Source organism: Cherax quadricarinatus, chromosome 30, assembly GCF_038502225.1.
Source record: "Cherax quadricarinatus isolate ZL_2023a chromosome 30, ASM3850222v1, whole genome shotgun sequence".
In the NCBI taxonomy this organism is placed as follows: Eukaryota; Metazoa; Arthropoda; class Malacostraca; order Decapoda; family Parastacidae; genus Cherax; species Cherax quadricarinatus.
In genome coordinates, this window is record NC_091321.1 from 14,226,505 (window position 1) to 14,250,058 (window position 23,554).

At 44.9% G+C, this 23,554-nt stretch overlaps 1 protein-coding gene across 12 annotated transcripts in view; it reads right to left on the reverse strand.

Moving 5' to 3' along the window:
- The window catches only part of nvy (CBFA2/RUNX1 partner transcriptional co-repressor nervy), a 348,472-nt gene that overhangs the window by 29,849 nt on the left and 295,069 nt on the right, over nt 1-23,554 (reverse strand). For 10 of the 12 annotated variants that reach the window (XM_053781916.2, XM_053781918.2, XM_053781917.2 and 7 more), the window contains one exon: nt 159-359. In XM_053781916.2, coding sequence (XP_053637891.1) covers nt 159-359 — 201 coding nt within the window. Of the gene's footprint in view, nt 1-158; nt 360-11,995; nt 12,406-23,554 lie in introns of those variants that run through there. The other 2 variants (XM_053781920.2, XM_053781925.2) reach the window with 1 other exon arrangement.

Sequence of the window (23,554 nt, forward strand, 5' to 3'; positions counted from 1 at the left end):
CACCTTCATACTCGCATGCATCAATGAATGAAATAATACACGACCTGTCACCTTCATACTCGCATGCATCAATGAATGAAATAATACACGACCTGCCACCTTCATACTCGCATGCATCATGACTGTAATAATACAAGGCCTGTCACCTTCATACTCACATGAAGTCTTCTGGGTAGGGACTGGTGAGTAGGAATGTGGCCCTGGAACTCTGGTGACATCATTGGAACTGCTGCCAGAGGTGCCATTGGTGCTGGCATTGGAAACATTGTTATTGCTGGTTGTACTGCTGCTGTTGCCATTACTGCTATTGTTGTTGCCATTGTTGCTTTCTCCCAACTTGGGCATCTCAGCTCGCAAGCCTAAAAAAAAAAATTATCTGAACCTCATCTTTCAATAATACAAAGTTTTGCAAAAAATCTTGAATCTTAATAACTCTAAACCAATTTTATTTTCTGAACTTTCTTTACATTTGATTGGATTCTAAATTAACAATTTAAGATTGCTCTAATTTAAAAGACTAATCACGCATGCTGAGCCCCTTTTCTCTACTCCACTATAGTTACAAGCTAAGCATTGTTATCCTACCTCAGCTCATTTCAAAGTCCTATCCCGTCTATGGCAGCTACACCATTTACTACCATCCACTCTCCCCTCCTCCCCTGTATGCCACCTACAAGGGTCGATTAGTCCCCGGCTAGGTGTAAGGGAAACTGTCCATCTAAAATCCATCACTTAATGTACTTCCACTGAGTAATGTTATACTATAAGAATAATGAAGCACTGCAGTAAGCCTACCGGCCCATGCTGGAGAGCCAGGACAGGTCCAATTAACATCTATTCACCTATTGGAAAAAATGACCAAGCCATGATAACTATTATTATTATAATCACGAGGGAGCGACAAAACCCGTAGTATTATACAGCGAATGTGGGAGGGGGGGGGGGGGAAGGTATTCAAGCTCAATTCAGGGAACTGGAGCACAGATCCAATCCCCTAGATCAAGAGACTCTCACCAGCGTCAATGAACCTCCCTTGAGGGGCGCATAATCTAAAAAGAGGCCTCACAAGAGATGTACAGTATAAAGTTGAAGTATAACCTTAGGACCTCTATTATTTATACTTTTGACAGACGTCCTACGGTCGTACTTCAACTTTACATTTACATATGCTTGTAAGGCCTCATTTAGATTATACTGTTCAGCTGGGTCTCCATACACCAATTAAAAACGATGTTTCATATCAAAAGCCACAAATCTCGCAAAAAGATTAGTAGACAAAAATGCCATAGTTCTCATTAACATACTCTTCTTTCAGAAACATTCTGTACAACAGAGCATCGTTCTGTAAACCAACGAATTTGCTGTACAAAAATATTGAGCATTAAAAATAACATCAGCTTGTAAAAAACCATTAGACATACACAAAGAATTTAACATCTCCACTACCACCATCGCCAAGAGAAAACAACCACCAAGAAAACACAACCACCTAGAAAACACAATGACTTAGAAAACACAACCACCTAGAAAACACAACCACCAAGAAACAACCACTAGAAAACACAAGCACCTAGAAAACACAACCACCTAGAAAACACAACCACCAAGAAAACACAACCACCTAGAAAACATAACCACCAAGAAAACACAAGCACCTAGAAAACACAACCACCAAGAAAACACAAGCACCTAGAAAACACAACCACCAAGAAAACACATCCACCAAGAAAACACATCCACCAAGAAAACACAACCACCAAGAAAACACAACCACCTAGAAAACACAACCACCAAGAAAACACAAGCACCTAGAAAACACAAGCACCTAGAAAACACAACCACCAAGAAAACACAACCACCTATAAAACACATCCACCAAGAAAACACAACCACCAAGAAAACACAACCTAGAAAACACAACCACCAAGAAAACACAACCACCTAGAAAACACAACCACCTAGAAAACACAACCACCAAGAAAACACAACCACCTAGAAAACACAACCACCAAGAAAACACAACCACCTAGAAAACACAACCACCTAGAAAACACAACCACCAAGAAAACACAACAACCTAGAAAACACAACCACCTAGAAAACACAACCACCTAGAAAACACAACCACCAAGAAAACACAACCACCTAGAAAACACAACCACCTAGAAAACACAACCACCTAGAAAACACAACCACCTAGAAACACAACCACCTAGAAAACACAATCACCAGAAAACACAACCACCTAGAAAACACAACCACCAAGAAAACACAATTACCTAGAAAACACAACCACCAAGAAAACACAACCACCTAGAAAACACAACCACCAAGAAAACACAACCACCAAGAAAACACACCCACCTAGAAAACACAACCACCAAGAAACAACCACTAGAAAACACAAGCACCTAGAAAACACAACCACCTAGAAAACACAACCACCAAGAAAACACAACCACCAAGAAAACACAACCACCTAGAAAACACATCCACCAAGAAAACACAACCACCAAGAAAACACAACCACCTAGAAAACACAACCACCAAGAAAACACAACCACCTAGAAAACACAACCACCTAGAGAACACAACCACCAAGAAAACACAACCACGTAGAAAACACAACCACCAAGAAAACACAACCACCAAGAAAACACAACCACCTAGAAAACACAACCACCAAGAAAACACAACCACCTAGAAAACACAACCACCTAGAAAACACAACCACCTAGAAAACACAACCACCTAGAAAACACAACCACCTAGAAAACACAACCACCAAGAAAACACAACCACCAAGAAAACACAACAGCTAAGATAACACAACCACCAAGAAAACGAGATTAAAACAATTACCAAGAAAACAAAGACAACACCAGTAAATTATTATTATTATTATTATTATTATCAAGGGGGAAGCTCTAAACAACACCAGTAAAGAACATAGTACCACCAAGGAAACAATGAAAATGGCTTGAGGGTTATGGTCCTTATGGATTATTATTATTATAATCAAAAAGAAGCGCTAAGCCACAAGGGCTATACAGCGCTGCTAAGGGTTATGGAAACCAGAAGCCAAGACAGCAGCGTCTAAGTCTCCGTAATATATTGGCTAACAGCAAGCTTAAATTTAAATAAAGAGGCATAGTCAACATGCGCCCAAAGGTTGTTCTATACATCATTAGGAATGTGATTTTTTTTACATAATTTCCTAAATGTAGAACATATAAATAATATAATAACTGTGTAATAAAATACGATGCTGTTTGGACCCTTCGAGAAATTTCGAGGAAAGGGGGGTGAACAGCGAATAGGGATGCCGGGAGAGACGCCATGTTGAATTTAATGTGTACACTGGTTGGAATTTTGAACCAGGAATTCGGCGTTTTCCGGTGCCAAATTGAGTTGTTTCGGCCTGAATTTGTAATAGGAACCTGTGTTAATGTACCCTGCTGAAGAATTGGGACATCAAGAATTATGTGTGGATGGCGAAATAAGGAGTCTACGCCATCACATTACTCACAGGGAAGTGTATCATTGTCTTTGCATTTAGACCTAGCTGGCTAGTGTAGGATCTAGGTGTTAGGCAGATGTTGTGGTGTGCTCCATTTACAATAATTGAATGATAAGTGGTAATAAAAAATATATTTTTAATAGCACTAGTAATTTATTTATAATAATTATATTTGTTGTTCCCAGCAAGCCGAATCTTATACAGTCCGCCTAATTGCAATTTTACCAGAGTAGCGGGTTTTAATATTATAATTATTAATTTAATGTCAGGTCTAGCTTTTTGTGAAAAAGGTGTAGAAGTGGGCAGTCGAAGGAGTTGCAGTTTGGTGACACCCAAATTACTTGCAGGTAATGTTCTCTAAACCTCCTGGAGGTGATTTGTTAATAATAATAATAATAATTTTTCACAAGTAAGGCCTCATTTAAATTATGTGATTCAATTGTGGTCTCCATATTATTTTATTTAGGAGGGAAGCGATAAACCCGTAGGGGTTATACAGTACTTAGGGAATGGGGGGCATTCAGGTTTGATCCAAGGGAAAGAAGAGCAGGTCCAGTTCCTTGGATCAAGAGTCCCTCATCGGCTTCAAAATACACAACATTTTAGGAATCTTTCCTGAGAGAAGATATGACTGGTGTATGCAATTGGAAAACAGGTATAAATAAACATGATATAGATAGGGTGTGGAGATCTCAAACCAAGAAATAAATCGAAACAGTGATTCAAATGGATAAATTCAAATTTAGAAAGTATTGGTTTGGAAAGAGTTGTAGACAAGAACAATTTACCAAATAGTGGTCGAACTTAGCACCATGTATAACTTTAAAATAGATAAGAAAACATACGAATGAGAGGCACTAGATTCAAGAAAGACGAGCCAGTAGGTTTACTTTTGTGCTCCTTTACTGTATTAAGTAAATCACGTGTATAACAGGTATATTTATTCCAAAACGTTTTGCCTACACAGTAAGTAGGCTTCTTTAGTCGAATGGAGGCAGCAGAAGTCTCCTCTATATTCGACTGAAGAAGCCTACTGTATATGTGTAATGTTTCGGAAGAATAATAATAAAAATGGTATTGTATGCGATTATATTCATGTTCCTTTATGATGTTCAAATCATTATAATCAAAACCAAGCGCTAAACCCACAAGGGTCATACAGCGCTGCTATAAGATTCAAATAAAACACCTACCGAGAAAATACAAAGGAACCACATGAAAATATTATTATGGCCAGAGCATTCACAAAAATGACCATTACGGCCACAATAGAGATTTTCTAAGCATAAAGGATTCTTTGTAGGCGGTAAGCTCAAGTCAGGATTCAATAGGACCTTGCAGGTACTACACTGCTGTTATAAATTTTGGCATCCTGACATCCTAGTGTGGCTTTAATGCTTTGTTTTGATGAATGGTTTGAAAAACCGACAAGTTGAAGATTGAGACACTTATGCAGCATATGGGAATCTTTATTCAGGAAACGTTTCGCCACACAGTGGCTTCATCAGTCCAATACAAAGAGGAAGGCGTAAGGAGAGGAGGAGTATGAGGTAATCAGTCCCTCAGCCTTCAATCTTCAACTTGTCGGTTTTTCAAACCATTCATCACAACTGTCAGACACTGCAGCATCATGGGATCTTGTTACAAAGAATTCTTCAACACTTGTTCAACCTTTGAACGAAGACCTACTTCGACTAGTGGATGGTACCACTATGACCCCGCCTCCGCCTGCTTCACCTCACCTCACTACAGTATATAAGCCACGTCTACGGCCCTATGCTGTACATTCTACAAGATTGATGGACTGAACACATCGACTCCAGGCTGAGGGACTGATTACCTCATACTCCTCCTCTCCTTACACCTTCCTCTTTGTATTGGACTGATGAAGCCACTGTGTGGCGAAACGTTTCCTGAATAAAGATTCCCATATGCTGCATAAGTGTCTCAATCTTCAATGCTTTGTTTAGTCGTTATCATTCTCGTTCTCATTCTCTCTCTCTCTCTGTCTGATATGAAAGTAAAACTTCAAGCGTTACTCTATGGGTTATATCACGGTTGTTATATTAAAAATACACTTGTGAGGTTTAGTGCTTAGTTATAATTATAGTAATAATATATTAAAAAGACGCGCTTAATCTGAATGGGTCATGAGTGAAATATCAGACAGAAAGTCTAAATCATATATAAACTTGGTTAACGCCTAAAAATTAAGTTAACATTTAAAATAATTTATAAACTAGGCTGGCTAAAATCAAAGGGCTTCATCAGGAAGTGACTACCTACCTCTCCAACAGTTACTACAGCTGTAATCGACACAATACCTCACGGAGACTGGGATAAAAAGTGCGGTCTAATGCGCGCATGTGAGTGCATTAGACCGGAGTGGAATCAAGTGGTTTTTGTGACCTGACCTGTATAGTCCTTGTGGCTTAGCGCTTCTTTTTGATTATAATAATTGTGACCTGACATGAGGTTGGCGCGTGACATTTATGAAGGGATTCTGGAACATTTCTCAACGCAGCTTGGTAAATTTCTTAGCCTACTTCGTCTAGACAACAGTGTGACCAGAGGTAATGAAGGGGAGGGAGAGAAAATTCTTGTATAATATCTTAGCCTCAATAAGGTCGAGCTCTAGACAGAAGCTTGACCTCAGTTGCTCCTCCTTGGTAGCTAATTTCCACAAACTTAGTTTTCTGCTGTCTTTCCCCCGCATTTTCACTCACGCGCATTGATTCACATCATGTCGGGTCATCACAGAGAAGACCCGGGCCAGGACCCGTCCTGGCAAACTTACATAAACATGATTCATCTCACACTATCCCCCCCCCATCACCAGCATCTCTATCCACCATCACAGCCCTCTACTACTACCACAACCATCATCAATACTCCACCACCACAACCATTACCCTACCCCTCCCTAATCAATACCACCACTGCCTTCAACCACCATCACTACTCCTATTCATACTGCTAAATATGAGCATCTTCATCACAGTCATCACTACATTCAGAATTACGTTCATCACTACATACCACAACCACCACCATCCCAATCACTACCACAACTACCACCATCCCTACCTACCACTGCCATCTCCGGGGTGCCTGGCATAGCAGCTACCAGTATACCCTACCTGCATCATCTCCTAGACGGGTCAAAATAGGGCCAACGCAATGCGGGTAATACGGTCGATCTTCCACAGTAAATAGTCAACACTCTGGCCTCTTTTAACTTAATGGGCATCAGTCCCTTTTGGAAATAAGGCCGTCACAATGCATGGGGGAATAGTTGTGACGAACTCTTGAGTGTATTAGTTACCATTTATCAAATGCACTTGCCCATATATACTTGACCTATTGTTGTTTTGTGTGTGTATGTTCGTGATTACCTACTGCATTTGTTGTTATAGGAACAAACAAAGCTTATTTATGCTCATGATGTATCTTAAAGTTGTAATCACTCCATTACATAAAAGCGTGGAAAATGGCTAGAATAAAGCTGGAGAATAAATAAATTAAAAACTATTGAGAAATCAAGAAAAAGTGAACATAAGAAAGGGGAAAACACTGCAGTAGGCCTGTTTGCTCATACTAGTGGGTTGGATTTGTGAAGGACCTGCCTAGTATGGGCCAACAGGCCTACTGCAATGTTCCTCCTTTCTTATGTTCACTTTTTCTTGATTTCTCAATCGTTTTTAACTTATTTCTTCTCCAGTTTTATTCCACCCATTTTCCACGCTTTTACGTAAATATATTTCCCAGCATTCCTCCGCAGCGTTTCTTACGTAGTTTAAAGTTTTTTTTTTTTTTATATTTTATTTAAAAGACATACATAGTACATAAAAATAAACGACAAATTACATAGTGAAAAATTCTGCATAGTACATGTACTTTCCAATTAACATATTACATCTGAAAGACACAAATCTGTACAGTAAACAATGACCGCTCCAATCCTTGAAGTAATGACAATATGTCTGGAACACTAAATCTAACCTAAAGACTCCTTGGCAAGTACATCTAATTCCTGATTGTACATCCTGCCACGGAATGTACACCTTACATTGTACATCCTGCCACGGAATGTACACCTTACATTGTACATCCTGCCACGGAATGTACACCTTACATTGTACATCCTGCCACGGAATGTACACCTTACATTCTGAAAACACTACCCCCCCCCTTCTTGCATGTAAATCCACCTGACACGTAACAATCTTTATATGTAACTGTATATTGTATGAAATGCTTTCATTATTCCATATTGAACAACATGATACGTTCAGTATCACTCAATGTATTGATATAATATAAAATTCAATTCTACATGATTCATGTACAACGTATATCTACTAAACACCCAAACATATCACCTTCTCGAGGAAGGTATAAATATATACATATGTTACATACACTTTACAACACAACCAGTGAAACTACACAAACCTAATCCTATGTCATCCATCAATTACCCTATAATATATATCAATTCAATGGTAACCTAAACCTACGGGCTCTATAGAGCTCCCATGAAAAAACAATATGTAATAAGAACACAGGATAAGTCAAGCTTTCTAAAAATATTTCACCCATATCATTAAAACCACTACTAAGATGTAAGTCTGTTAGCACAAAACATAACAGTACATGACTTTCAGACGTCGATAAATACTGAAGCCTTCCTACCACACGCAATTATTTAAAGTTATGAGCTTTTGTTCTCCCTATTGCTGACATTAAGATTTATAAACTCCTAGTCTATTCATGCTCACATCCTTCGATAAGCTTTTTTTTTATATATAACTATTACAAATCTTATTCTGACTTCCAGAAAAAAAGTATTTCAAGTACCTTTCGTTTCGATCTTTCTTTTTTTTTTTTAATTTTAAAATTCATTTTGTAATATCTGATTTTTTTTATAATTTAACTTTTTCTAAAGTACAAACACTGTACCATAGCCGTATATTTTAACTTTTGTCTACCATAATACCGGATATTTATAAAAAAAAAAAATAGCATTTCGCCATCCATATATTTGAAAGTTGTTTTAAAATGCTAAAAATAATTTCATTAATATATTAACTACCTGCATTTGTAAATTTCTTTATTATTTATCTTCAACTCTTATATTTACTTCCCTCGTTGTTACAGATTGCAGCTTTAATAAGTTTTGCTTCCTTTACTGGGTTTCCTTTCTTGCCCCACCTGTTTATACATGTTCTCTGAGGTAACCTTAATTACATTGGTTACCCATTGCCTATGACTAGTTTCCAGTTTTTTTTTTTTTTTTTTTTTTGGGTGGGGGGGGATGCGGCATTCAAAGTCCATTTCTAATACGCATAATAAAGATATTAAACTAAACTTCCAGTTTTTATCGTCATATTTTCTTTAGGTGAGGTTCGGTTAATTTAATTTAGCAAGGTTGATTTAGTTTTGGTTAGATTTGGTTGTCTGGTTAAGTTAGGCTACATAAACTTGCGAGTAAATGTATTTAACCACAAATAAGTCAAATAAACAATGGTCGTGATGTCTCTCAACGAGGTGATTATGACATTATAGTAGTTACCTAAAATTACTTATAACTGTATACGTTAATCTACAGTTGCACCTGTATTAATTGCATATAATTCTAGTTGCAACTACATATATTAATCATTGTAAGTAATTATACACAACCATGTATGATTATATATACAATTAGTATATGCTAATTACATCTTATATTGATTCTGTTTTTGATCTAAGATTCTGTTCGATTAGTATTATTATTAACATTATTTTATTTAGGAAGCGTTAAACCCATGGAGGTCATACAACGCCTGGGGAAATGGGAAGTAAGATAATTATAAGATTTTGTTCGGATTTTTAACCCCGGAGGGTTAAACACCCAGGATAACCCAAAAAAGGCAGTGCATCATCGAGGGACTGTCTTAGTTTCACTGGGGTCCTCAATCTTGTTCCCTAGGATGCCACCCACACCAGTAGACTAACACCCAGGTACCTACTTGCTTGCTAGGTGAACGGGACAACAGGTGTAAGTAAACACGCCTAATAAACGTTTCCACCCTTGCCGGGGATCGAACCACGGACACTCAGTGTGTGAAGTGATAGCGTTGCCTACTAGGCCACCGGCCACCCCTACCAGGCCACGGGTAATCAAGTTCGATCCAAGGAAGGGGAGGACAAGTTCAAGTCCGTAGATCAAGAGCCCCTCACCAGCATCAAGGATCCTCAAGACTCCAGAATTAAATATGCAAACATCAGTAACAAGAAGCTTGCCAGTAAGGCTAAGAAAAAGTTATACAGCGCCTGGATAAAGGTTCAATCCAAGGAAGTGAAGGATAAGCCAATTTCCTTAAATCAAGAGCCTTTCACCAGCATCAAAGAATCTCCACTGAGTTTGAAGGGTTCGAATTAGTAATCTGGGAAGGATAATAAAAAAAATACGAAGAGAAGACAAATACAGAAAGTTTTAATTTTTAACGTTTCGCTCTGTGTAACTTTATCCAGCTCTACATTGCACAAAACGTTCACAAGAAAAGCTTGTTCTGCATTTTTTTTTCATTGCTGTCGACAGGAATACTTTATACACATGATAATAGGAGGCGACCCATACTTTTGATGGGTTTCGAATTTTCCTTCTCCCGCAGTCCGGCCATGGACCAGGGTTGTATGATGATAGCCTGCTCAACCAAGTTGTTGCTGTTAGCCACCAGATGGTCCACATCCGTCACAAGATGGTTGATCCGGCACTCACGTCTACTACTATTTCCTAGGAAGGTCAGTTCCAGTAGGTGCTTAAGAGCCTTGCACGTATGTCCAGCTTAGCCGAGGTTCGTAAGTGGGGTTTAATACTTATTGACTACACGAAGGTCATTAAGGCTGCATGTAAACCGTTCACCACGTCAAGAATATCATAATCCCTTACAGAGCCTTGCCCAGGATTTGACCCGGGTACTGTCGGCTGTGCGTCGAACGGGTTACCATTGAGCTGCGGGATACCATAGCCAAATATTATTATGCACGGTCATATATAAAATAGTTATATGCCAATAAAAATTATGTATGCTAAAATAATTATGGTTACATACGAACCCACGTAAGAGACAATAAAGCGACAATTAAAATGTGTAGATCGGTTTTAATGGTTGCTTTATTGTTCCAATGTCCGGTTTGTGTTACGCTTTTGTGTTCAGTAATTATAATTATGTAATGTTTTATTGAGAGAGCTTGCCAACTTGACAGCATTATTATACTTGCATTGTTCTTATCTATGATACTAATACTAATAATAATAATAAATACTAAATTATTTATGACGAAGCTCTAATTCCGTTAGGGTTGTACAGAACCAGGGAAATTCCAGTAGTAATCAGGTTTGATGAGTGGAAGGGAAGAGAAGCTAAAATTCCTTGGATCAAGAGCCCTTCACCCGCTTCAAGGCACCCCTCCCCCCACCCTGGAAGGGTCAGCAAATACTGTTTGTTCTTTTAAACATCTTGTGAATTCAATACAGCAACAACTCTTCGAAAATCAATCTGATCACGAACTATAATGTATGTATGTATATAGCATATAATATGTCGCGCCGAATAGGTTAAAAATTTCGATTTTGGCTTTTCTTATCGAATAAGGCAAGGGAATATTTGTGAATGTATTAATTTCGCAAAAATCATTCAGAACCTAACAAAAAAATATATTATTCCATTGTTTATTAAATTATTGTAAACTTACCTAAAATATATTTAGTTGGATTAAGCTAAATTAAATTGCGCGTATTATAATACGGTTAGATAAGTTTTCTACGGTTCTTTTGGTACAAAATTATTAATTTTTATATTAATATAAATGAAAAAAATATATCTTTAAACGTATATGATTATTATTATAATAAAAAAGAAGCGCTAAACCACAAGGGCTATACAGCGCTAAAACGTATATGAGAAACTTTTTAGAAAGGACTTAATTTTAAATGAGTTCTTGTTCACTGACCAATTTTACCTATTCGGCACATTAATATCTATTTCTACAAGTACATGTACAAGGTATACAAGCCTAGCTGACATCAATGACATACTATATAGAAAGCCTCCTTGTTATGCAGAGTATTTCGGGCAGATTAGGTCAGTTTTGTCCCAGGATGCGACCCACATCAGTCGACTAACACCCAGGTACCCATTTTACTGATGGGGAACATAGACAACCGGTGTAAAGAAACGCGCCCAATGTTTCTACCCTCGCTGGGAATCGAACCTAGACATCTCCGTGTGAAGCGAGAGCTTTAGCCACCAGGCCACGGGCCTGGGTACTGGATCATCCAATGTTGTTTCACTAATGTTGGAATCAGGCTCTTGATCCTTCCTCACCTCGGATCCAGGAAAGGAAGGACCCAGGCACCACGACCTTTACGGGTTTTGTGCTTCCACTTGAATACAAGGGACACCAGAAAAGGAATGGTATTATTACCAACGGAGACCATGTCGTAGTGTCTGGAGGCTGCAGAGTAGATCCTGTGCTTCTTGTAGAGCATCACTTGAGGGTTGTGGAGTGCCATGGTGTTGTGGGGTGAGGAGCCACCATCATGGGAGCTGCCACAGTACTACACAACACTACTCTGGCCATGACCATCACTACACAAACACTTTCTTCCATGCAGTTTTCAACATACTATGCACCATTAGAATGCGAGATGACAAACTCTTAACACTTTAATTGGGGTATTTTTTCAGTGGGAGATGCTGTCGTTTCTTTACAACCGGTTTACTGTAGTTCAGAAGAGTGACCGAGTATACGAGGGGAAAATTGAGGGGAATAGAGTCACACTCCCATCTTTGATGGTGGCTGGCGAGGGAATGAGGCGGTGTGGCAGCGGGGTGAAGGTTGTGTGTGGTTGCCGGAGGCTGGTAGAGCGTGTCATACAAGGGTGCGGGTGCGTGGGAATGGCCACCTGGGAACACGTGCACTCCCCGTCCTCCCACAGATTTTGGACGTGTTTGCTGCTCCCACAACTGGATTTCTCTCTGCCCGCCTCCCTTTCCCCTCAGAACAGTTTCCAAGCGGTCGTTTGCATATGTATAACCCGTGAGTTGCTAGGTGGACGGAGGTTTAGGAGGGGCAGACGTTATAACCCCCACCAGGCACCTTTCAGGTCGTCAGTCTGGCACTGATGGCGGGCATCCATTAACAATTACAATGTGCTGCACAAAATACATAGGTGAAGCTGCTGTTGGACATACAATGGAGAGTTTCACAATGTTACGGCCACCTGAGCGTTACATAGTCCCTGAGGCCTCACTTTACTGAAGCAACGTGACTTGTTTTAACGTTATGTTACACAATATAAGAAAATACTGAATAAAAGATATAATTCTATTTGAAATTATTTAAAGTTGGGAGTAAAGAGGCACAAATTCATGTAGGCTCTTTGCAAAAGGGAACCCTGATCCTGGTGAAAGAATCTTGATCTGATCTTGATCTTGATCAAACTTAACTCCCTTACATTCTCCAAGAGCTGTATGACCCTTACATGTTTAGTGCTTCCCTATGACTATAACTGGTATAGACCAGAGGCGTGAGTGACTAGGCTACCTCACATCCCCACCTAATAAGACTTACCCTCCGAACTCTTTGGAAAGACGTAGAGTATGAGATATGACTGAAGGGTACAAATCAAAAACAGGAATACACAAAGGAATGTGCATAGCCTGTTGAAAATATCTACCCAAGATATTGGGAAGTAATGGTTTGGCAACAGAGTTGTTGATAAGTGGAACAAATTCCCAGGTAGCGTCACTGAGGCAAGAACTTTGGGTAGTTTTAAACATAGACTTGTTGGGTATATGAGTGAATGTGGGTGAGTGTGAACTGGACGTGCCTAGCATAGGCCTACTGGCCTATGCTGATGAGAAATAAAAGAAAATTTTAACATTTAACCAAGGTGAATTTGATTAAAGAGAAAAATCATAAAAAGTATACCCTAGTATGGAAGCAATAACCTACGAAAAATATAAACCAGGATATAAGCAGAACCTAGTACAAAAACCTAACCTAGCATAAAAGGTATAACCTACCTGGAGTCTGCCTGGAGGGCATTCCGGGGATCAACGCCCCCGCGGCCCGGTCCGCATAAAAGAACCTAATAGGGAAGGAATTAACGACTGAAAGAATGGTAGCAACATATCAATTAGCGCCTGAGACAAAATGTAAATACAAGAGTGAACCTCGTAGAGAGGTAAGTAACAGCGGGTGGAAAACGGATGAAGCTAGGTGGTATAACCGGCTCTCTTCTGAACAAGGTATATATATACACATAGGGGTCTGTAGCTCTGTATACAGGATATATATACCTTGGAGGCGTATTTCTCTCAGCGTATACATGCTGAGAGTTTAACCCTTTTCTTCTTGTCTGGTGGTAAAGTTACCATGCAGCCTTGTCGATGGTCTGGACAGATACTGCCTCAAGTCAGTACCGGATCAGCCGGGCTGTGGATCTACGTACGTTGGACTACGTGCGGCCAGCAGTAACAGCCTCGTTGATCAGGCCCTGATCCACCAGGAGGCCTGGTCATGGACCGGGCCGCGGGGGCGTTGATTCCCGGAATACCCTCCAGGTAGGTACCTCAGTGTATGTACACAGATACAGTGTATCTTTGTATAAGTACATCGGGGTGATCTCTTAGTTTACACACACCGAGAGGTGTTTTTCTGTGTATATATACACCAGGAGCTGTATCTCTTAGTATATATACACAAGTGTATATACACCGAGAGGTGTGTATACCTCGTGTATATACACCGAGAGGCATATATCTCTCAGTGTATATACACTGATAGGTATTTCTGAAATGTACATACATCAGAAAGTGTGTATCTTTTAGTGTATACGCAGAAAAAGTGAAATACTGCACAGAATATAAGCACCGAGAAGACTCAGTAAGTCTCTCTCTCTCTCTCTCTCTCTCTCTCTCTCTCTCTCTCTCTCTCTCTCTCTCTCTCTCTCTCTCTCTCTCTCTCTCTCCTGGTTCCTTGTAAAAGCGTCTCGGAAAGTTATCGTGTGTATTAAAATTACAGTTCAATCCTCCGTCTACCTTGTTTCTGTATAACTGACAAAGAGTTAATAAACTAATTTGTGCGCAGCTCTGTAAATATTTAACTTGTCTTTTTACCTGTTGTTCTAATATTATCCTGTGTTCTGCCTTTGTTCGTCTGTCCCGAGTTCACCTGTTCCCGTGTTCACCGGTGTACTGCTGATACTGGGAATAGTCAATTATCGAACCCGGGAAGTAAGGAGAATGTCGTCAGGTTGTAGAAGGTTGTCGTTGCTGCTACTGCCGCCGTGACAGCACCAGCAACTGAAGTAACAGCAGACACCAACAGCAACAGTAACAATACTAGCAGCAGTAGAATCACCAGCACCGCCAGCTGCTGCAGCACCACCAGCTGTTGCAGTACAATCAGCTGCTGCAGTACCACCAGCTGCTGCAGCACCACCACCAGCTGCTCTGCCATCAGAGTTTTGGAAACCCGCCAGGTGGAGAGCTGCACCAGCTGAGCGTAATCACCATAAACATATTGGCTGTCCAGGCAGATTCAGTCATCAGTGTGTGTGTGTGTGTGTGTGTGTGTGTGTGTGTGTGTGTGTGTTACATAACAATACATTACACCTGACAGCTGGAAGCTGCTTGTAATCGCAGAATTCCAGAAGCACCAAAGCTAACAAATACGTTATTCAAAACCTGGCAACCTACCCGAGATACATTATGTGTCAGGTTAAAATCAATGTTATTAACGCGGGGATAACACACTCACAGGCTGTCACACGAATCCAACAGTAAGACAACAAGGATTCAGGGGACTATCAGCTCATAGTAAGACAACAAGGATTCAGGGAACTATCAGCTGATTGTAAGACAACAAGGATTCATGGGACTATCAGCTGATAGTAAGACAACAAGGATTCATGGGACTATCAGCTGACAGTAAGACAACAAGGACTCATGGGACTATCAGCTGATAGTAAGAGAACAAGGATTCATGGGACTATCAGCTGATAGTAAGTCAACAAGAATTCAGGGAACTATCAGCTGATAGTAAGACAACAAGTATTCATGGGACTATCAGCTGACAGTAAGACAACAAGGATTCAGGGAACTATCAACTGATAGTAAGACAAGAATTCATGGGACTATCAGCTGACAGTAAGACAACACGGATTCATGGGACTATCAGCTGATAGACAACAAGGATTCAGGGAACTATCAGCTGATAGACAACAAGGATTCAGGGGACTATCAGCTGATAGTAAGACAAGGATTCATGGGACTATCAGCTGATAGTAAGACAACAAGGATTCATGGGACTATCAGCTGATAGTAAGACAACAAGGATTCATAGGACTATCAGCTGATAGTAAGACAACAAGGATTCATGGGACTATCAGCTGATAGTAAGACAACAAGGATTCATGGGACTATCAGCTGATAGTAAGACAAAAATTCAGGGGACTATCAGCTGATAGTAAGACAACAAGGATTCAGGGGACTATCAGCTGACAGTAGGCCTTTCCCGCTAGGCTTGATAAGTTGCCACTATACTATAAAGCTTTCGCAAACCGAATAACACCTGCCTTATAGGGATCCACTCTTAAATTTCTATCAAAACCTAATCACAACAGTCAACAGTTCATCATATACGTGATGTAATAATATACTATAATTATAATCTTACTGCAGTAACTGTGAACACTTTTCACGTAATCTCTGGAGGCTTTCCAGCTGGCAGAGGACCCTGGGCTGCAGCCCCTAAAGCCCATGCCTTAATCCGGCCTTGCATGGGGCTATCAACTGATCGCGAGGCAATAAGAATTCAGATGATTACTCGTACACCAGCTGATCCGTGTTAACATGCAATCGTCAGCTGATCAATATAAACATGCGGCCGTCAGTTGAACAATATAAACATGCGGCCGTCAGCTGATCAATGTAAACATGTGACCTCAGCGATCAGTGTAAACATGTGACGTCAGCTGATCAATGTAAATAGTCTGTCAGGTGATCAATGTAAATAAACTTGAGTTAAAAACGATAATCAGAAAACAAATTACATTATACGGTAAACACGGAAGATAAAAATAGTGAGAATGAGCCGAAGATGATAAGCATCAGCAACAGAAACAGGAATAGGAGGAGCAAGAGGAAGAGTCGGGAACAGGTTCTAGTTGAAGAGGAAGATCGTGATGGAGGAAGCGAAAGAGGTGTTGGTAAAGGAGAAAGAGGCGCCTATGGAGAATGAAGTGGGAGATGAGGAATGGTGGATAAGTAAGGATGGGGAATTATGGCAATTTGCAGTGTTTGTACAACGATGATTAGAAATGTAACGAATGGAAAAAAAACAGATGGAGATGATGGAAGAGGCGGATGGATAGATGGATGGGCTGGTAGGGATGGATGCACGGACGGATAAGGGGGTGGAGAACAAGATTAATAAAGAGTCCCGCATCAATGGAAGGACTTCATTGTGGAAGAGGAGGAGGAGGAGGAGGAGGGCCATGCTCGACAATGGTGGGGAGGTTAGGGAGGGGTGGGGGGAAGAGAGGGACGAAAGTGAGGAAAGGTGAGAAGAGTATGAGGGAAGGAGAGAAGTGTGAGAGAGACAACACGAAAAAATAATCAAAGGAAACTAAAGGTGAATGTAATTGCAATAAGATTACCTAATACTAATGAATTTCAGTACTAATTATAGCTGTATAATTAAACAAATTAATTAACAATTGTGTAACAATGATAAACAAAGTGTGAATATAAATGACCTAGACAGTGTTTCAGTCACTGTGTGATGCCTGGAAGATACATGGAGGATGCCTGGAAGATACATGGAGGATGCCTGGAAGATACATGGAGGATGCCTGAAGGATACATGGAGGATGCCTGAAGGATACATGGAGGATGCCTGGAGGATGCCTGAAGGATGCCTGGAGGATACATGGAGGATGCCTGGAGGATACATGGAGGATGCCTGGAGGATACATGGAGGATGCCTGGAAGATACATGGAGGATGTCTGAAGGATACATGGAGGATGCCTGGAGGATACATGGAGGATGCCTGAAGGATACATGGAGGATGCCTGGAGGATACATGGAGGATGCCTGGAGGATACATGGAGGATGCCTGGAGGATGCCTGGAAGATACATGGAGGATGCCTGAAGGATACATGGAGGATGCCTGGAGGATACATGGAGGATGCCTGGAAGATACATGGAGGATGCCTGAAGGATACATGGAGGATGCCTGGAGGATACATGGAGGATGCCTGAAGGATACATGGAGGATGCCTGGAGGATACATGGAGGATGCCTGGAGGATACATGGAGGATGCCTGGAAGATACATGGAGGATGCCTGAAGGATACATGGAGGATGCCTGGAGGATACATGGAGGATGCCTGGAAGATACATGGAGGATGCCTGAAGGATACATGGAGGATGCCTGGAGGATACATGGAGGATGCCTGGAGGATACATGGAGGATGCCTGGAGGATACATGGAGGATGCCTGGAGGATACATGGAGGATGCCTGAAGGATACATGGAGGATGCCTGGAGGATACATGGAGGATGCCTGGAGGATACATGGAGGATACATGGATACATGGAGGATGCCTGGAGGATATATGGAGGATGCCTGAAGGATACATGGAGGATGCCTGGAGAATACCTGGAGGATACATGGAGGATGCCTGGAGGAGACATGGAGGATGCCTGAAGGATACATGGAGGATGCCTGGAGGATACATGGAGGATATATGGAGGATGCCTGAATACATGGAGGATATATGGAGGAGACATGGAGGATGCCTGGAGGATACATGGAGGATGCTGAAGGATGCCTGAAGGATACATGGAGGATGCCTGGAGGATATATGGAGGAGGCCTGGAGGAGACAGGCATGCCTGAAGGATGCCTGGAGGATACATGGAGGATGCCTGAAGGATGCCTGGAGGATACATGGAGGATGCCTGAAGAATGCCTGGAGGATACATGGAGGATGCCTGGAGGATACATGGAGGATGCCTGGAGGATACATGGAGGCTGCCTGGAGGATACATGGAGGATGCCTGAAGGATACATGGAGGATGCCTGGAGAATACATGGAGGATGCCTGGAGGGTATATGGAGGATGCCTGAAGGATGACTGGAGGATACCCGGAGGATGCCTGGAGGATACATGGAGGATGCCTGGAGGATGCCTGAAGGATGCCTGGAGGATACATGGAGGATGCCTGAAGGATGCTTGAAGGATACATGGAGGATCCCTGAAGGATACGTGGAGGATACCTGAAGGATACGTGGAGGATGCCTGAAGGATACATGGAGGATGCCTGGAGGATACATGGAGGATGCCTGAAGGATACATGGAGGATGCCTGAAGGATGCCTGGAGGATACATGGAGGATGCCTAGAGGATGCCTGAAGGATACCTCAAGGATGTTTTTGGAAGTAAATGGCCCTGTGGCTTGGACCAGACCAGGCCTCCCGGTGGATCAGGGCCTGTTCAACCAGGCTGTTACTGCTGGATGCACGTAGTCCAACGTACGAACCACCACCTGGCTGGTTAGGAAGTGATTCGAGGAACTTGTCAAGTTCCCTCTTGAATCCAGTCATAGGTTTGTTGGTACTCTGAGTGCCACCGTCCACTACCACCCTTCACCCACAACGCCCATCACCACCCTTCACCCACAACGCCCATCACCACCCTTCACCCACCAGGCCCATCACCACCCTTCACCCACCACGCCCATCACCACCCTTCACCTATCACGCCCACTACCACCCTTCACCCACCACGCCCACTACCACCCTTCATCCACCACGCCCACTACCACCCTTCATCCACCACGCCCACTACCACCCTTCACTAACCACGCCCACCACCACCCTTCACTAACCACGCCCACCACCACCCATCACTAACCACGCCCACCACCACCCTTCACCAACCACGCCCACCACCACCCTTCACTAACCACGCGCACCACCACCCTTCACCCACCACCACCCTTCACTAACAACGCCCACCACCACCCTTCACCCACAACGCCCACCACCACCCTTCACTAACCACGCCCACTACCACCCTTCACCCACCACGTCCACCACCACCCTTCACTAACCACGCCCACTACCACCCTTCACCCATCACGCCCACCACCACCCTTCACTAACCACGCCCACTACCACCCTTCACCCACCACCACCCTTCACTAACCACGCCCACTACCACCCTTCACCCATCACGCCCACCTGCACCCTTCACTAACCATGCCCACTACCATGCCCACTACCACCCTTCACCCATCCCGCCCACCACCACCCTTCACTAACCACGCCCACTACCACCCTTCACCCATCACGCCCACTACCACCCTTCACCTACCACGCCCACTACCACCCTTCACCTACCACGCCCACTACCACCCTTCACCCACCACGCCCACTACCACCCTTCACCCATCACGCCCACCACCACCCTTCACCAACCACGCCTACTACCACCCTTCACCCACCACGCCCGCCACCATCCTTCACTAACCACGCCCACTACCACCCATCACGCCCACCACCACCCTTCACTAACCACGCCCACTACCACCCTTCACCCATCACGCCCACCACCACCCTTCACTAACCACACCCACTACCACCCTTCACCCACCACGCCCATCACCACCCTTCACCCACCACGCCCACCACCACCCTTCACTAACCACGCCCACTACCACCCTTCACGCCCACCACCACCCTTCACTAACCAAGCCCATTACCACCCTTCACTAACCACGCCCACTACCACCCTTCACTAACCACGCCCACTACCACCCTTCACCCATCACGCCCACTACCACCCTTCACCTACCACGCCCACTACCACCCTTCACCTACCACGCCCACTACCACCCTTCACCCACCACGCCCACCACCACCCTTCACCAACAACGCCTACTACCACCCTTCACCCATCACGCCCGCCACCATCCTTCACTAACCACGCTCACTACCACCCATCACGCCCACCACCACCCTTCACTAACCACGCCCACTACCACCCTTCACCCATCACGCCCACCACCACCCTTCACTAACCACGCCCACTACCACCCTTCACGCCCACCACCACCCTTCACTAACCACACCCACTACCACCCTTCACCCACCACGCCCATCACCACCCTTCACCCACCACGCCCACCACCACCCTTCACTAACCACGCCCACTACCACCCTTCACCCATCACGCCCACCACCACCCTTCACTAACCAAGCCCATTACCACCCTTCACTTACCACGCCCACTACCACCCTTCACTAACCACGCCCACTACCACCCTTCACGCCCACCAAAACCCTTCACTAACCACGCCCACTACCACCCTTCACCCACAACGTCCACCACCACCCTTCACCCGTCAAGCACCTTAACTACTGGGAACGCTTGGAAGCACTTGACTTGTACTCGTTGGAACGCAGGAGGGAGAGATATATCATAATCTACACTTGGAAAATCCTGGAAGGAATGGTCCCAAATCTGCACACGGAAATCACTCCCTACGAAAGTAAAAGACTGGGCAGGCGATGCAAAATGCCCCCAGTTAAAAGTAGGGGCGCCATTGGTACACTAAGGGAAAACACCATAACTGTCCGGGGCCCAAGACTGTTCAACAGCCTCCCATCAAGCATTAGGGGAATTGCCAATAAACCCCTGGCTGCCTTCAAGAGAGAGCTGGACAGATACCTAAAGTCAGTGCGGGATCAGCCGGGCTGTGGCTCGTACGTTGGACTGCGTGCGGCCAGCAGTAACAGCCTGGTTGATCAGGCCCTGATCCACCGGGAGGCCTGGTCATGGACCGGGCCGCGGGGGCGTTGATCCCCGGAATGGCCTCCAGGTAACCACTCCCATCACCACACTTCACCCACCACTCCCATCACCACCCATCACGCCCATCACCACCCTTCACCCACCACTCCCATCACCACCCATCACGCCCACCACCATCGTTCACCCACCACGCCCACCATCACCCTTCACTAACCACGCCCACTACCACCCTTCACCCCCACCACCACCCTTCACTAACCACGCCCACTACCACCCTTCACCCATCACGCCCACCACCACCCTTCACTTACCACGCCCACTACCACCCTTCACCCACAACGCCCACCATCACCCTTCACCCACCACTCCCATCACCACCCTTCACCCATCACGCCCATCACCACCCTTCACTAACCACGCCCATCACCACCGTTCACCCACAACGCCCACCACCACCCTTCACCCACCACTCCCATCACCACCATTCACCCATCACGCCCACCACCACCGCTCACCCACAACGCCCACCACCACCCTTCACCCACCACTCCCATCACCCTTCACCCATCACCACCTTTCACCCACCACCACCCTTCACCCACCACTACCCTTCACCCATCACGCCCACCACCACCGTTCGCCCACAACGCCCACCACCACCTTTCACCCACAACGCCCACCACCACCGTTCAACCACAATGCCCACCACCACCCTTCACTAGCCACTCCCACCACCACCCTTCACCCATCACGCCCGTCACCACCCTTCACCCACCACGTCCACCAAAACCGTTCACCCACCACGCCCACTACCACCCTTCACCCACCACGCCCATCACCACCCATCACACCCACCACCACCGTTCACCCACCACGCTCACCACCACCCTTCACCCATCACGCCCACCACCACCGTTCACCCACCACGCCCACCACCACCCTTCACCCACCACGCTCACCACCACCCTTCACCCATCACACGCACCACCACCCTTCACCCACCACGCCCACCACCATCCATCACCCATCACACCCACCACCACCGTTCACCCACCACGCCCACCACCACCCTTCACCCACCACGCCCATCACCACCCATCACACCCACCACCACCGTTCACCCACCACGCCCACCACCACCGTTCACCCACCACGCCCATCACTACCCATCACATCCACCACCACCGTTCACCCACCACGCCCACCACCACCCTTCACCCACCACGCCCATCACTACCCATCACATCCACCACCACCGTTCACCCACCACGCTCACCACCACCCTTCACCCATCACGCCCACCACCACCGTTCACCCACCACGCCCACCACCACCCTTCACCCACCACGCCCATCACCACCCATCACACCCACCACCACCGTTCACCCACCACGCCCACCACCACCCTTCACCCACCACGCCCATCACTACCCATCACATCCACCACCACCGTTCACCCACCACGCTCACCACCACCCTTCACCCATCACACGCACCACCACCCTTCACCCACCACCACCCTTCACCCACCACGCCCATCACCACCCATCACACCCACCACCACCGTTCACCCACCACGCCCACCACCACCCTTCACCCACCACGCCCATCACTACCCATCACATCCACCACCACCGTTCACCCACCACGCTCACCACCACCCTTCACCCATCACACGCACCACCACCCTTCACCCACCACGCCCACCACCATCCATCACACCCACCACCACCCTTCACCCACCACGCCCACTACCACCCTTCACCCACCACGTCCACCACCACCCATCACACCCACCACCACCCTTTACCCACCACGCCCATCACCACCCATCACACCCACCACCACCCTTCACTCACCACGCCCATAACCACCCATCACACCCACCACCACCGTTCACCCACCACGCCTACCACCACCCATCACACCCACCACCACCCTTCACCCACCACGCCCATCACCACCCATCACACCCACCACCACCCTTCACTCACCACGCCCATCACCACCCATCACACCCACCACCACCCTTCACCCACCACGCCCATCACCACCCATCACACCCACCACCACCCTTCACCCACCACGCCCATCACCACCCATCACACCCACCACCACCCTTCACTCACCACGCCCATCACCACCCATCACA